Below are 15,427 nucleotides of genomic sequence, written 5' to 3'. Positions count from 1 at the left end.
GAGGGCTTCACAAGTGGAGAGACGGCAGCTGGGAGGTCGGAGTTTCTCTCCAGGCTTGTCTAGGAGTGGTCTGATCTGAGCGCAGACACGGCTCTGGTTGGAAATACGGGTCTGAGCTGTACTGTGGAGGCCTTTGAATGCAGGACTGAGGAGTTTGAGCTTCGCTTGGGGTGAGGGAGAAGTCACTGGAGAGATTCCCCGCTCGCCCACCACGCGTGCACCCGTACTTGTGCGCAGACATGCACATCTGCGCGGTCTGTTGGTCACTCAGATCTTAAAAGAATCTTTGGTTCAGAATGCAGCTCTGCCTCCTCCTGTCACCTGTTCTGTGCCTCAGCAGCCTCGTGTGTGAATCAGAATAATATCAGCCATAGTGGTTGCCTTGGATTTAGTGAGGGTGGAATGAGGGGGGATATAGACACGAAGCGGCCTGGCACAAACTAAGTGCCTTGTATTTCCTCTTACCGTTCTGTCCTCAAGGTGTTTATGACCGAGATGTGTTAGAAAAATCACTGTAGTATGATTTAAGAATTATTTTTTTCTGTTAGAGCCGAATGTTTGTCTGCTTTCTTTCTCAGTGTGGTGAGGTTGACTGATAATGTAATAAAATGCTTCCTGCTCTTTTTAAAACACGCAGACTTGGCATTTGGCTGTTTATGTCAGAAATGCCTTTTGGAACACTGTCCGTCCAGATGCTCTGGAAGCTCTTCTACCTCATGCACCAGGTGGAGAGCGGGAATCTGGAGACTCTCTGCACCGCCCTCCCACCCGCCGAGTGCAAGAAGCACCTCCAAGGTACAGCCTCGCTGCCCAGGCGACACCTGTGCCTGTCCTCCTTGTTGCTTTCTTCTCTTTACCCTTAGAAGGACTGAGGATGTTTTCCTTCAGTGTATTTGTGTTATAGTTTTGAAATTCGAGAGACTGCTTTGTGGCTTTTGATTTATTAGAATATAATTCCAATTTTCATTATTTTAGAAATGCTCTGGCCAGTTATTTCTATGGTAAACCCATTTTGTAGATAGGAAATGAAAATTGGGTTGATAAGTTCATGGAGTTATTTTGAAGATACAGGAAATTCAATATACTACCTTTTTCTCAAGTGTGTAAACATATGAGAAGCATTGTTGGCTTGCTGCTGTCTTACTGTGAAAAATTCTATCAAGGGAATATATTTTCTAAACAGACTTTTTCATTCCTCTCTACAACTTGCCTTTGAAGCATTAATTTTCTGTCATGTGTTGCAAAGCTGTTGATCAGTACTGCCCCCTAGTGACAAAATGTAATATTGCTTACATGGCATCCTCTGAGAAATAGGCAACTGTGTCACATTTCATTAGTATTTCAGTTACTGTTATTAATTTCTTGTCCCAAAATTTCTTTTATAATCAAATTGCTTTTGTTTGGAATGTTGTGCTTGTGCTGAGTAGTTTGCCAGTCTTAGTGGTTTTCATTAGCAGGCCTGTCTTTCATTTGTCTGGTCCAAGTAGATTCAAGTTGGCCTTTGAAGATGTCTCACCTAGTGGCAGTGCTACTGCTTTGCAGTTGACACAGCACTTTACTAGTGAAGTGTCATTTAATCTTAAATACCTTTGGAAACAGATGAGGAAACTGAAGCTTGGGGATGTGAAATGTCACCTGAGGCTACATTCTATTTAAAGTTGGAATTTTATCTGGCCCAACCTTCTTGGGGTCTGTAGAAATCCACTAGAAAGTTTAACAACACGTACACCTCCTGTGTATACAGGAGAGACCCAGGAACACTGAGTAACTTCAAGAAAGAACTTATTGTATCTTTAAGTATTTCTGAATGTTGTTTAATTTTGTATCTTCTTTCTCTCTGGAAGAGTACTTAAAGTGATATATATTTACTCATTCCCCATTTTAATTTTCTTGGTGTGAACCTGCAGACCCAGAACATTTTGTGAACTTCGAGAAGTGTCTCTCTTCCATGAATAGCTCGGAAGAGATTTGCCTTCTAACTACGTTTGCTCAGATGGCTCAGGCCAGAAGAACCAGCGTGGATGAAGACTTCATAAAAATTATTGTTCTGGAGATATATGAGGTTAGAATACTAAGTTATAGAAGTCAGCTAAAAAATATTTTCTTTTGGATTGTCCACTCATTGATTCTTTTGAGATTGCTTTAGAAAAGTAAAAGTGACTATTGTATACTGTTTGCACTCCTTGGGAGCAGATACTTGATGGAACATCATTTTGCTATAAGGAGTATTGAAAATGCAGATCATGCCCATTCCATTTCCCCTACTACTCCTGACATTTGGTACATGAGTTCTGGTGAGGAATAGACCATCTGACACAGCCTGACCCTCGTGGTTTTCATACTGTCTGTTGTTGTCTCCGCCTCCCCCCCGAGCCTGCCAGTAATGTGGAAGGCTGGCTGTTAAGTCAGTTTACATGAGATGGTGGAAAGAATACTGAACCTGGAGTTTTAAGGCCTGGATTTATTTTAAATGTGCTGCTAATTGCCCATCTCACATCAAAAAAGATACCTTACTGCTCTGGGCTTCAGTTTCCTCATCTATAAAATGACAGGCTGGGAGGAGATTCTCATTTTCTTCTCTTTTTCACTGAGCCATCCCTAACAGTGGAGGAGAGTGAACTTTGGACCCCGGAGTGTCTAGGGACATAACCCAAAATGGTTACTAAAACTTTCATTGGAGTTTTGTGTATATGAAAAAAGCGAAAAAAAAAAAAAAAAAAACATGTACATTTTCAGTTTAGGTTGTCATCTATTTATCTTCAAAAATAAGTTTTTCCTCTAAACTGTACAAGTAAACTCAGGTAAAATTATGTTCCAAGAAGATTCTGTGAGTTTATTATCCTCTACCCAATATTCCAATTTGAGAATGGCAGACTGGATGAGTTCTTTTCCAGGATCTAGTACCCTATCAGGCTGTCCTTACACTTGTATACTTAACCATGCATGAGGTTAAGGCCCGGAAGGATCTGCAATTCCAGACTGTCTCCACGTGGTGAAAAAATTGCTGTACATTGAAATTGCTTGATCACTGGATCTTGGCATTCTCCAGACCCTAAAGTAATCTTTGTGTTCTTGAATAATGTTTCAGGTGTCTGACCAGTACTCACAGTGAAAATTACATTCTGATGCTGTGTGTGCGTGTGTAGAAGTTCTTGAGTGAAATTAAAGCAATACTTAATTTTAGGTGGATGCACTCTCACATTTTTCTGTTCTGTTTTATTCTATTTTTTTTCTATTCCATTGTATTTAAAAAATAATGTTCGCCATTGGCACCAATGGATTGTCACCTATAGTTTGGAAGACACTGCTCAAGAGGAATTGGTAAACACTGATATTTTAGGAGCTCTTGTAGTTATTTTGTAGGAGAGAATGCGTAGTCCCATGAAATGCATTCTGATTTTTATCATTTTAGTGATTTCCTCAAATTTTGATAAGTTTTAACTCTGAAGGGACTATTTTATTGCTACGTCAGGATATACTTTCCGAAACCAGCTCTTAAGTTATTGTTACATAGTTACCTTTCTCCTCCATTCCCTCTCCTCCCACCTTCCAGCCTCAGAGCAGACACTTTGTTCTTTGAAGTTCTGACATCTTTTTGAACATTGTGTGAACTCGGGCTGTGTCTTTCTACTTTACTTGAAAACATCCTAAGTAAATTATAGAAATGTGTTTTGACTGATAATTGGTATTAAAGGTGCCGTTTCCACCCCCTCCTGCATTTAGGTATCTTACGTTACCCTGTCCACCAGAGAGACTTTTTCAAAGGTTGGCCGAGAGCTTTTAGCGGGCATCACAGCTGTTCACCCTGCGATAATTTCTGTCCTCTTGGATAGAGTTCAAGACACCATCGACCAGGTTGGAATGGTAAGAACACTGCTTTTGTTTATCTGTTTGCTTGTGTTGCCTTTTCCTCTTCTAAATCCCGGAGTCATGGAGCAGTGGGAAAAGCAGTGTGGCTGCTGGGAATGACTCACTCAGGGGCACAACAGGGTGGGAGGGCACTCATTGTGTCTCAGACTCTGCCTGTGCCATTCACATGCCTACTTGGGATTAGCTGCTGATTGTGAAAGCTGGGATGGTTTTTCTTTAGTCTCCTCAAAGTGACCTTTCTGCCTCCGTAATAACAGGTTTTTACTTTAAATAATTAACTATAAGCCTATAGTTTATTAGCACTTTTTATTTCTTAATTTTATTTGGCTTTCATAATTTTATATTTTATCCTTGGAAGAAACAATTCTGATTAAGAAACAAGACACTATTTAAATTAGTCAAAAGCAAAATTAAAAGCAGTAGTTGAAGTTGAGCAAGACATATAGAGTGTATTTCTGTCATTTGTCACAATCACTTTTGTAACTTTATATAATTCTTAGTCAAGCTCAATTGATGTAATTCATACACCATACAGTTCATCTATTTAGAGTGTACAAGTCAATGTTTTTTAGTATTTTCACAGAAATGTACAGCCATCACCACCATTAATTTTAGAACATTTTTATCATGTCAAAAAGCAACCCCATGCCTGTTAACTGTTAAACTCAATCATTCCATTCCTCCAGCCCTAAACAACCACAAATCTACTCTCTCTTTATAGATGTAACTATTCTGCACATTTCATGTAAACGGAATTGTATAATATGTGGTATTTTGTGACTGGCATCTTTCCTTAGCATGTTCTTTGGGTTCATCCATGTCGTGGCAGGTGCTTCATCCTTTTTTTATGGCCAAATAGTATTCCATTGCATGCGTGTACCATTTTGAAGAAGCATGCACTTAATGAAGGTTTTCTTCACCATCTGTGATAAGGCTATAATGTGTGAGCTTTTCTAATGACAGATTGTCATGTGTCATAACTTTGAGAGACATGTTTAAAGTAATAGTATTTGTCTGTGGCCTTCTATTTACAAAGGGTTTTCCATCTTACAGTCACTGCAGGACAGATGACTGATCTTTAATAGTCGTAAATTATATGCATCAAATATGCCATCTTAACCATTTTTAAGTGTGTAGTGCAGCCCATGGAGCACACTCACATTGTTTTGCTCCCTGCCCTCAGCGCCATCCATCCTTCCACAGAACTCTTGCATCTTGCAAGACTGAAACTATGCCTGGTAAATGGTAACTCCCCATTCCCTCCTCCCTGCACCATCCAGTCGAGCCCCTGGCAACCAGCGTTGTACTGTGTCTCTATGAGTTCTAGGTACCTCATGTAAGTGAAATCACACAGTGTATGTCTTATTATGACTGGCTTGTTCCACGTAGCACACTATTTTCAAGGTTCTTGTATATCATAGCATGTATCAGAATTTCCTTTTTAAGCCTGAATATAATCTGTTGTATGTATATACCACATTTTGTTTATCTGTTCCTGGGTTGATGGCTACAGGTTGCTTTTTACCTTTTGGTTCTTGTAACTCCGCAAAGAATGTGACTGTGCAAGTATCTCTTTGAGACCTTGTTTTAATTTTGTTTGGGTATGTACCCATAAGTAGAATTGTGGGATCATATGGTAATTCTGTTTTTAATTTTTATATTTTTTACTGTTTGCCCAAGTGGCAGTGTGGTAGTACATGGAACTCTGTGTTCCACTGTGATGTGATTATATTGAGATGAAAGGCTCCTTATCTGCAGTACAGGAGCTTGTTTTTGATTGCTCCTTTTCTGAGAAGGCCAAAGATACCTGTAGTGGGTCATACAATTCTTTCAGTTTGGTTGAGCCCATGGCCTTTTTCTCTCAAGTGTTTTGCAGGGTTTGGCCACACTTATATTTTTAATTTGGTCATGATATTTCTAGTAGTAAGCTGTCCCCAGAGACATGCTTAACTTGAAGTGTAAAAGTTGGGACCATAGTGTTTTTTAAAGCACATCTAAAAGGTGCCTCCACCTTTCTGTTCATACGTGTAGTTTCTTTGTACTCTTTGCACTTTCTGGTGCTTCTGGAGGAAACATGAATGTATACTTAAAACATTCTATTTAAATTCTGTTTTGTTGAGAGTTTTTATTAGGATTTTTTCCATGCAATTTTTAGGCCTTTAACTTATTTTTCTTATCTTACTGCATTGGCTGTGTTTTTTATTACAGTATTGAACAGAAGCTGTGAGAGTGGACATTCTTCCCTTCCCTCTCATAGAGGAAGGTGCTCAAAAGTTCACCATTAAGTATGTTAGTTGTAGGTTTTTCATTGATGCTCTGCGTTAGGCTGAGAAAGTTTGTTTCTAGTTTGCTCAGTTTTTTCATGAATAATTATTCAGTTGCTTTTTGTTTTTTGCATTCATTGAGATAATGTTACGACTTTTATCCTTTTTTCTTTTACTGTGGTGAATTACATTGGCTAGCTTTCAAATGTTGAATCATCATTGTTTCTGGAATAAAAGCCACTTGATCACGGTGTATTATTCTTTCTATGTGCTGCTAGATTCAATGTGATAATATTTGTTGTTGAGGATTTTCACACATACATTCATGAGGGATGTTAATCTGTAATTTTTTTCCTTATGCCTCTGTGAGGTGTTGGTTTTAAGGTTATATTTACTACGTGTGTGGGGAGGCACCCCCACCTCTTCCATGTTCTGAAGCGCCATGTGCCTTTTGGAGAAAAAATTTTGCAAGCAGTTTAATAATGTGTTATAGTGATACAGGATTGTTTCTAAGTTTTTTATTTTAATTATTACCATTTTCTTTTTAATAAGGTGTCTTTATACTTGTTTAAAGAACTGCCTTTGTATCTTTGGCGGCCTTCTGCCTCCGAGGTAGCTGTGATTCGGGATTGGCTGTTGAACTACAACCTGACAATGGTGAAGAACAAGTTGGCCTGTATTATCCTGGAAGGGCTGAACTGGGGATTCGATGAACAGGTATGTGTTTAAACCATTCTCTAGTGATTTTCAGCCTTTTTTATCTCATGGCACACAAACTAATTACTAAACTCCTGTGGCACACCAAAAATATATTTTGCCGATCTGACCAAAAATATAGGTATAATTTTGATTTGTTCACACCGGATGGCTATTGTTGTGTTGGCCGCTGTCATTTTTTATTTGGCAATCTAAGGGAAAAGAGGTCAGTGCCCCTGACCAAATAGTCAGATGTTGCAGGCTTTAAAAATTCTTGCGGCTCCAGAAACTGGAGGTTCTACACACATCCATTTCAAAGAAACATTTTCTCAAAACATTAACATTTCCAAATACTATTTGCAAGGTCTGCAGATTCTTTTAGCTGTGTCAGAGTTTAGGATCTCCTCTTTATGTCTGTTGTGCAGAGGGAACATCCTCTGAATGAAGAGAAATTGTTCCACATTGAAAATTCTTCCCTTTTTCTTTAGACCATTTGTATCTGTTGTTTTCTCTCTGGCTGTTTACTGCAGTTCCTTCTAATTGCCTCTCCTGCCTCTGGCCCTTCCTCCTCCTGCGTTTTGTCTTGCATGTTATTTCAGACTTGTCTTCTGAAACGCCTGAGCATTGGTGAAGAGCCTGAGCCAGCCTGCCTGGGTTCTGATCCCAGCTCTGCCACCTCCTGGCTCTGTGACCCTGAGCAAGCTTCTTGTACTCTCTGGGCCTTAGTTGCTCATCTCTAAGAATCAGTACGGATAAGCTTGCGTTATAGGCTTGATATGACTGAGGCTATGGTAAAACAGGACAGTTTTCGACACACATTAAGTACTCAGTGGTGGTAGTTTTCATTAATAATAATTTATTATTTTTAAGGCCTTGCTAATACTTATCATATGTCTCCAAAGTGTCAGGTAAGGGATTTTGACAAACCCTCTTGTCTCTTCACTCTATGCCTTAGTAGTTGCCCTCCTTGGTCAAGATATTTAAGCATTTTAAAGGGAAAATAGGAGAGAACTCAGCCCTCTCTAGCTGTCTGCCAGGTTTTGTTCTGAGCAGGTCACTGGTCCTCGTAGCCATGGTCAGTGATTTGCAGGAGCAGGACGCCTGTTTGCAGATGAGGACGCTGAAGCCTGGGAGCTTTCTTCTAGGGCGACCCTGACCACGTGGGACTGCCCGTGGGTTCACCTGGGCCTGCCTTCTCTCAGGTGCTGGTGGGTGAGCGCCGCAGAGGGCTGCTCTCCACCTTCACATCCCCCTGCCCCCCTTCTCTCAGCCGTGTGGAGATCCCCCTGTGAGAGTCTCCTCCATCCTTTGTCAGAGTCAGAAAGGCCATCTTCTAGGAGGGAGCTAATGAATATGTTTCTTCAGGCTGCAGAGGAAGACTGGGGTGAATTTGATAGACCACTTCAGGCTCCTGAATATCTTACCTGTGTTGTTGAGTATTTTTTACATTTTTAATGCTGATAGTATAAGAAAAGGAGATATAGACTTAATTTATTAAATCTCTTCCTATTTAATAATAATTAAACATACTCCTGGTTTGAGGCTATGCCCTTAAACTTACAAGTTCATAGAGATTCTAAGAAGGGGAGGAAGACTACACTAAGAGGAGATACCTTTTATGGCTGGGGCCTAGGATGACTCAGATCTAAATCTATGTACGTAGAGCATAATGGTTCTTTAAAAAAGATTTTAATTTTTTTTCCTGTTGCCATTTTATAACTTAATAGTTAGGGAACGTGATTTTTGGAAAATTTAGCTTTTGCACCTAAAATTCTTTTTCACTCTTCTGCCTAGTTCTTTGGTTCAAAGGTATATATATATTTAAAAAATCAAGATTGCATATTTGTGGTTAATTTTCTCTCTAATAGGGTACCCTCCACCTGGATCAAGCAGTCCATGCTGAAGTGGCTTTAACGGTTCTTGAAGCGTACCAGAAATACCTCGCACAGAAGCCATATGCTGGGCTTCTGTCTGAAAGCATGAAGCAGGTATTTCCATCTCTGTGTATGGAGGACATACATCTTTATTATAAATAGCCTTGGTGGATCAAGTTACAGCATTTACTCTGTGGTTGGATAAACATTTTTCTTTAAGAAGAAGTCTACACATGGCCCCTTTAATACCGTGGAATTGGAGTAGCGCTGCAGTGGCGTGCTGGAGCCAGCTTGCCCTGGCTCAGGAGAACTGAGTGAGACGTTTTCAGGAACTCTGCCGGCCAGGGTGATCTATTGGTAGCTTGAAATTGACAGTGGTGGGGATTTTTTTTAATCCACCAAAATTGACGAATGGTGGGAATGAGCTTCTCCCACTCTCTAACGGGTTAAATTTATTTACCAGCACACTGCTGTTTGCATAATAACTTTTGTATTATTACTCTATTACTTGAGCTGACTCAGATCAAGTTCATAGAATGACTAGCAAGTAAGCAGAAGTGGTCACTTTGAGAAATTGCTTTGATTTAGGATCACAAACACAGAGTGCCAGTCAGTGATATGGCCTCTCTTTCGAGGGCTTTGCTGATCACAGAAGGAGATGGGTGTGTGAGCTTACTGATTTAATGTGTGTGTGACCGATGTGGTTTAAAGTAAATAATTGTTTCAGGTTTCCTATTTGGCCAGTATTGTTCGATATGGAGAGACGCCTGAGACCTCATTTAACCAGTGGGCCTGGAACTTGATCTTGAGGTTAAAACTGCATAAAAATGACTACGGAATACAGCAGAATTGTCCAGCTGTTCCCTTCTCCAGCGCTGTGCCGGACATGACAGAGTCACCCACGTTTCATCCCCTCCTGAAGGCTGTTAAGGCGGGCATGCCCATTGGCTGTTACCTGGCCTTAGCTATGACAACGGTGGGCCACAGGTACTGTGTTCGGGCTGAAGCTCTAGGGCTGTTGAAACTTACAGGCAGTGATTCTAGAATCTCATCTTTTACATCCCAAGGTCTGAGGCCTCCATCAAACCTACTACCAAGGGGAAATGCTGCCCAAATTCATATGATACATTTATACTGGAAAGTCACCTTGTTACATTATGAAGAGGGTTGAACATGTCATCCAGAGTGGAATGTTTATGTCAGCAGTTGATATATTCTTTTCCTCAGAATAATGATCAAATAAAAATAATTGGTCACCTGTACAGAATTTTAAAGTGGATGGCAGCCCAACTCTGGTTCTCAGCTGAAGGGCCAAACGTGCCCAGGGGAATGAAATGCGTGATGAGGTCACGTGCTTCCCTGGTATGAGCTCGTAGCTGCCTGTATTTCTTCCACTGGAGCACTTACCACGCCACGTAGCAGCTTGATTTTATCAGGGACCTTCCCTGAGCTTCCCTGAGTCCAAAGCTCAGGGACTCTGTGTGTCTTGTATTACCAGTAAGTAATGATGAATGAGTGGCTTCTTAGTTGGTTAAAAATTCTTTTTTTTAAAGATCATTTTCCTATGACATTTTAGTTTTATATTTTTGCCCACCCAATTTTCTGAAACCTCTCTGGACCTGTGGTTTTTGGTTCTTGCATCTCATGCTCATTGTAGCACCTCCTTAGCATCCCGATTTCAGTGTCGTGTTCTGCACTGAGTATGTTTTCAGAGGATGTCAGTTGTTCTGTCAGCTGTTAGTGCTCAGCCCTGTGCTGTTTGGTGGAGAAGAGATGGAGCTGTTGAAAAGCTGCCCTCAGGTTGTCGACAGTTTAGTGGAGATGGTAGGATAAAATAATTGGCAGCACCAAATATATACTCATGGGCTGGATGGTGTGTATAGAGCAGAGGTTCTTAACTCTGCTGCTTTTTAAATCAATTTTGGAATGACTCTAAAAATACCAATGCAGAGAAGAGGGTGAGAATCCTGTCTGAGTGGTCTGAGGAGCCAGGTCTCCAGATTCTTCTTTAAAAATTTTTTTTTAAATTTTTAAATATATATATATTTTTACTTTTAAAATATATTTTTATTATGCTATTGCAGTTGTCCCAATTTTTCATTCTTTGCTCCCTCCACCCGGTACCCCCACTCCCTCCGGCAATTCCCCCCTTAGTTCATGTCCATGGGTCGTGCATATAAGTTCTTTGTCTGCTCCATTTCCTATCCTGTTCTTAACATCCCCCCCACCTGTTCTGTATCTCCTTATCAATTTATGCTTCTAATCCCTGTACCTTTTCTCCCATTCTTCTCCTTCCCCCTCCCAACTAATAACCCTCCATATCTATGATTCCGTTTTTGCTCTGCTTGTTTGCTTAGTTTGTTTTGTAGATTCAGTTGTTGATAGTTGTGAATTTAGTGCCATTTTAATGTTCATAGTTTTGGTCTTATTCTTTTTCTTCAGTAAGTCTCTTTAACATTTAATACAATAATGGCTTCGTGATGATGAACTCCTTCAGCTTTACCTTATCTGGGGAGCACTTTATCTGCCCTTCCATTCTAAATGATAGCTTTGCTGGATAGAGTAATCTAGGTTGTAGGTCCTTGCTTTTCATCACTTTAAATACTTCTTGCTGGTCCTTTCTAGCCTGTAAAGTTTCTTTTGAGAAATCAGTTGACAGTCTTAGGGGAACTCCTTTGTAGGTAACCCTCTGCTTTTCTCTTGCTGCTTTTAAAATTCTCTCTTTTTCTTTAACCATTGCCATTTTAATGATGATGTGTCTTGGTGTAGGTCTCTTTGCATTCATCTTGTTTGAGATTCTCTCTGCCTCCTGGACTTTATGTCTATTTCCTTCACCAAATTAGGGAAGTTTTCTTTTATTATTTTTTCAAATAAGTTTTCAATTTCTTGCTCTTTCTTTTCTCCTTCCAGCATCCCTATGATTTGAATGTTGGTATGTTTGAAATTGTCCCAGAGGTTCTTGAACCTATCCTCATTTTTTTAAATTCTTTTTTATTCTTGCTGTTCTGATTAAATGATTTTTTCTTATGTTTCAAATCATTGATTTGATTCTTGGCTTCATCCACTCCACTGATGATTCCCTGTAAATTTTTCTTTATTTTGCTTAGTGTAACCTTCATTTCTGCCTGGGCATTTTTTGTGCTTTTTAAGTACCCAGTGAGTTCCTTGAGCATCCTAATAAACAGTGTTTTGAACACAGCATATGATAGATTTGTTTATCTCCATTTCATTTAGTTCTTTTTTTTTTAATATTTCTTTTTTTTTTTTTAAAGATTTTATTTATTTATTTTTAGAGAGGGAAGGGAGGAAGATAGAGAGAAACATCAATGTGCGGTTGTTGGGGGTCATGGCCTGCAACCCAGGCATGTACCCTGGCTGGGAATCGAACCTGCGACACTTTGGTTCACAGCCCGCGCTCAATCCACTGAGCTACACCAGCCAAGTTCATTTAGTTCTTTTTTTGGAGCTTTGTTCTGTTCTTTCATTTGGACCATATTTCTTTGTCTCCTCATTTTGGCAGCCCCCTTTGTTTGTTACTATGTATCAGGTAGAGCTGTTTTGACTCCCTGTCTTAGTAGCTTGGCCTATTGTAGAAAAGTGCAGGGGTAAGTTGTGGGGGGTGGAGCCTTAGGTAATTGCCAGGGTGGGGCAACCCGTGTGAACCAGGTTGATGGAGTTTCTGATAGGATGCTGCTGCTCTGTGGTTCTGTGTAGGGGAAGACTCAGAGAGAGGACAGTGCCACTTCCTGGCCTCTGGAGTTTTGTCTGGGAGGAAGCTGTCCCCTGTCACTCACCCTGATGCCAGATATTTCAGTCTCTCCCTGTATGCCACTGGTGCACTTCCAGCTGCTGCTCCGGTGCTGGAGCCCAGAGTGAGTGAGTCTGCCTAAGTCCTAAGTCAGTTGTGGACCCTTTCAGAGGAGACTCCTGAAAATCCCACAGTTTCTTCCACTGCCCCAACTCCCTCTGGTTTTTACAGCCAGAAGTACGAGGACTTATTTTACTGGCACTGGAACCCTAGGCTGGATGGTCTGATGTGGGGCTGGTATTGCTCATTCCCAAGGTATCCCTCCTGACTTTTATCCAGCACACGTGGGTGTGGGACCATCATTCCGCACCTCCCCACCCTTCCACCCCATCTGGGTGAATGTGACTTCTGTGGTTCCTTGGTTGTCGGACTCCATACAGCTCGGTTTTTTACTTTTCTGGGTAATAGTTTTGTTGTTTATTTGAAATTTTTGCTGTGGATGTGTAAGGAGGCAAGCCATGTTTACCTACACCTCCATTTTGACCGGAAGTCAGTAACTGTCTTGAATAGCCAAGATCCGTAATAACATCAATACTGTGTTCAATAAGCTGAAGGAAGCAGGCAGAAAACATCTCCAGGTCTCAAAGGAATCGGAATCATTGGTGTTCCTACCAACCGCCTCTTCTTGGGGCTGGGTTAATCTGAAGTAAAACAGAAAGCTAGCCTTGAGATTTGAAACTTGTCCTCTTCACTCACATCCACCTCCTCCCCCACTTTCCTGCATCCTGCTTTATAGCACAGACCACAGTGGTCACTTTTGCAAATGACATTTCCCCGATCCCAGCCAAATTGGTTCTTTGGGGGCCCTGCCAGTGGGAGGCACTGGCTGGAGACTGGAGGTGAGAAGCCAAGTTCGTCTTCCTCTCTCAGCTTCTGGAGGTGTCTGTGTGTCTTTGTCAGTGTCTGCAGAGACTCTGGCTGCAGCTGCCACAGGGCAGCGCTTTCCTCTGCTGGTCTCCAGGTTGCTCTAATGTGTAGTATAGATTTAGAACCCCTCAGTGTGAGCAGGAAGAATTATTTATCTATTTTTTAACTATTATTTTGTTAATCCTCACGTGAGGATATGTTTATTAATTTTAGGGAGAGAAAGAAGAGGGAGAAACATCGATGTGAGAAACATCGATTGGTTGCTCCTCTCACACGCCCCAACCCGGAATTAAACCTGCATCCTTTTGGTGCATGGAATGATGCTCCAACCAATTGAGCCACCCATCCAGGGCACAGATAATTTAAAGGAAGGAGAAGTATTAGAGCATATTATCTTCATTGAGGACCTAAGCTTTGGAGAGGAGTCTTAATTAGAGAAGACTTCTATGGAGCAGAGCGGTGACGCTCACCTTCTCCAGGTGATCTGTGCCCACAGTGTTGAAGAGTCAGCCTGAGGGCCACCCCCTTCCACCCTGGAGCACCTGTGCATTCTGAGCAGCGCATTTTCTGTGTTGTAGTGTGAAAGTTTCTCTCTCCCCGCCCTTCAAGGTAAGGGCGTTGTCTCATTCATCTTTGTGTGTCCACAACTTGAACTGAGTAGGTATTTGATTGAATGAACACGGGAAGGAGCCCCAGGTGTCTGAAGGTTAGGAGGAGAGGTGGGGAAGTGATGAAGAAACATTCCTGACCGAAACCTGTGATTCATGTTGGTGAAGGGAGATGATCAGGTGGGCCAGGAGGGCCAACGTACAGACAAACTGGAAGCCAGGTAAAGGGGCAGAATTGATCTGCTAGGGAGAGAGAGATTTTATGGGCCTTGTGGGAGGCACTCTGCTCTGTTTCCAGCGGCTCTGGTGTCTTTCACAGTTTCCTGCATCTCAGGTGCCTCATCTTTCAAACTGAAATAATAATAGTTTTGGACTTTATGAGGCTTCCGTGAGTTATAATACATTTAACATGCTTAGAGCAGTGTCTGGCATGTGAGTTCTTTGAAGGTAATGTTCTAAATTTAATTGTTTCATGATTTCTCTAATTTTTTGGTATCCATTTTGGGACTGTAGCTCTTTATTCATTGATGCTGCTACAGTAGGTCCTCTCTAAAGGTACGTACTTGTTTACTGCAAATTACTGAATTCTCAGCAGGAGTGAGGGTAAGGATGAGGGTTTTCCTTTGCGGCTGAACTCTAGTGTACAAGTCCACCAAGACCATCTGGGATGTATATATACTAGAACTGACTTAAGGAACTTTTATGAATGGGCTTGAGGTTTGGGGCACAGTGTGCAGGGATAGAAGTTGTATATGAACACAACATCACAGACAGTGCACAGGGCAGCAGTTGGAAAATCACCCAGAACTTTTCTCATCCTAAAACAACATTGCTTTTTGTTGTTATTTTTGTGCAGTGTTTTTCCTCTGATCGTTTTTAGAGCTGTGATATCTGCCACTGCAACAACGATGAGCGCTGTGGTGCACGTCACCCCGGTGCTTTCACCCGTCTATGCAGTGCTTTTCTCCCCGTAGTTGTCGTCAAAACTATAAAGTGTTACAGTTTGTTTCCAGTATTGTTACAGCACAAGTATTTTTCCATGTTGCCCTTGGCCATCATATGCATTGTTTTAAAATTGCACAATAATACTTCCATTGAAGGGACTTTCCCATTACTTACATGTCATTTCAGCCTCTGAGTTTGCAATTACAATATTCTGAAAAGTGCATTTTTACATGGGTTGTCTCTCTTATTATTTTTCTTATTTGAGATTATTTCTTAAGGATAGATTTCTCTGGAGTAAAAAAAAAAAAGTAAGTAAATTTTGATGCCAGATTGGTTTCAGAAGACTTTTGCCAGAGTGTACTGTCAGGTTGAGCTCACTTTGAGTCTTCTCTTTGCTGTAAAAGCCTTGTGGGGGCGCAGACGATGAGGGCCTCTTGACTTTCAGAGAAACCCCATTTAAAGGACAGAAGAGGGGAGCAGCAAGTGCTCTGGACT

The 15,427-nt window shown here is 41.2% G+C and overlaps 1 protein-coding gene across 3 annotated transcripts in view; it reads left to right on the top strand.

Annotated features, from left to right (window-relative positions):
• Positions 1–15,427, top strand: part of EPG5 (ectopic P-granules autophagy protein 5 homolog) — a 94,202-nt gene that overhangs the window by 27,986 nt on the left and 50,789 nt on the right. For all 3 annotated transcript variants that reach the window (XM_045849815.1, XM_045849814.1, XM_045849816.1), the window contains 6 exons: positions 638–795; positions 1,908–2,062; positions 3,724–3,864; positions 6,687–6,851; positions 8,699–8,818; positions 9,432–9,691. In XM_045849815.1, the coding sequence (XP_045705771.1) occupies positions 638–795; positions 1,908–2,062; positions 3,724–3,864; positions 6,687–6,851; positions 8,699–8,818; positions 9,432–9,691 (999 nt within the window). The remainder of the gene's footprint in view (positions 1–637; positions 796–1,907; positions 2,063–3,723; positions 3,865–6,686; positions 6,852–8,698; positions 8,819–9,431; positions 9,692–15,427) is intronic.

The sequence above is a fragment of the Phyllostomus hastatus genome, unplaced genomic scaffold (genome assembly GCF_019186645.2).
Source record: "Phyllostomus hastatus isolate PE091 unplaced genomic scaffold, TTU_PhHast_1.1 phas_contig_80, whole genome shotgun sequence".
NCBI classification, from domain to species: domain Eukaryota; kingdom Metazoa; phylum Chordata; class Mammalia; order Chiroptera; family Phyllostomidae; genus Phyllostomus; species Phyllostomus hastatus.
The sequence above is the reverse complement of the archived record's forward strand: the minus strand, read 5'-3'. Positions and strand labels throughout refer to the sequence as shown.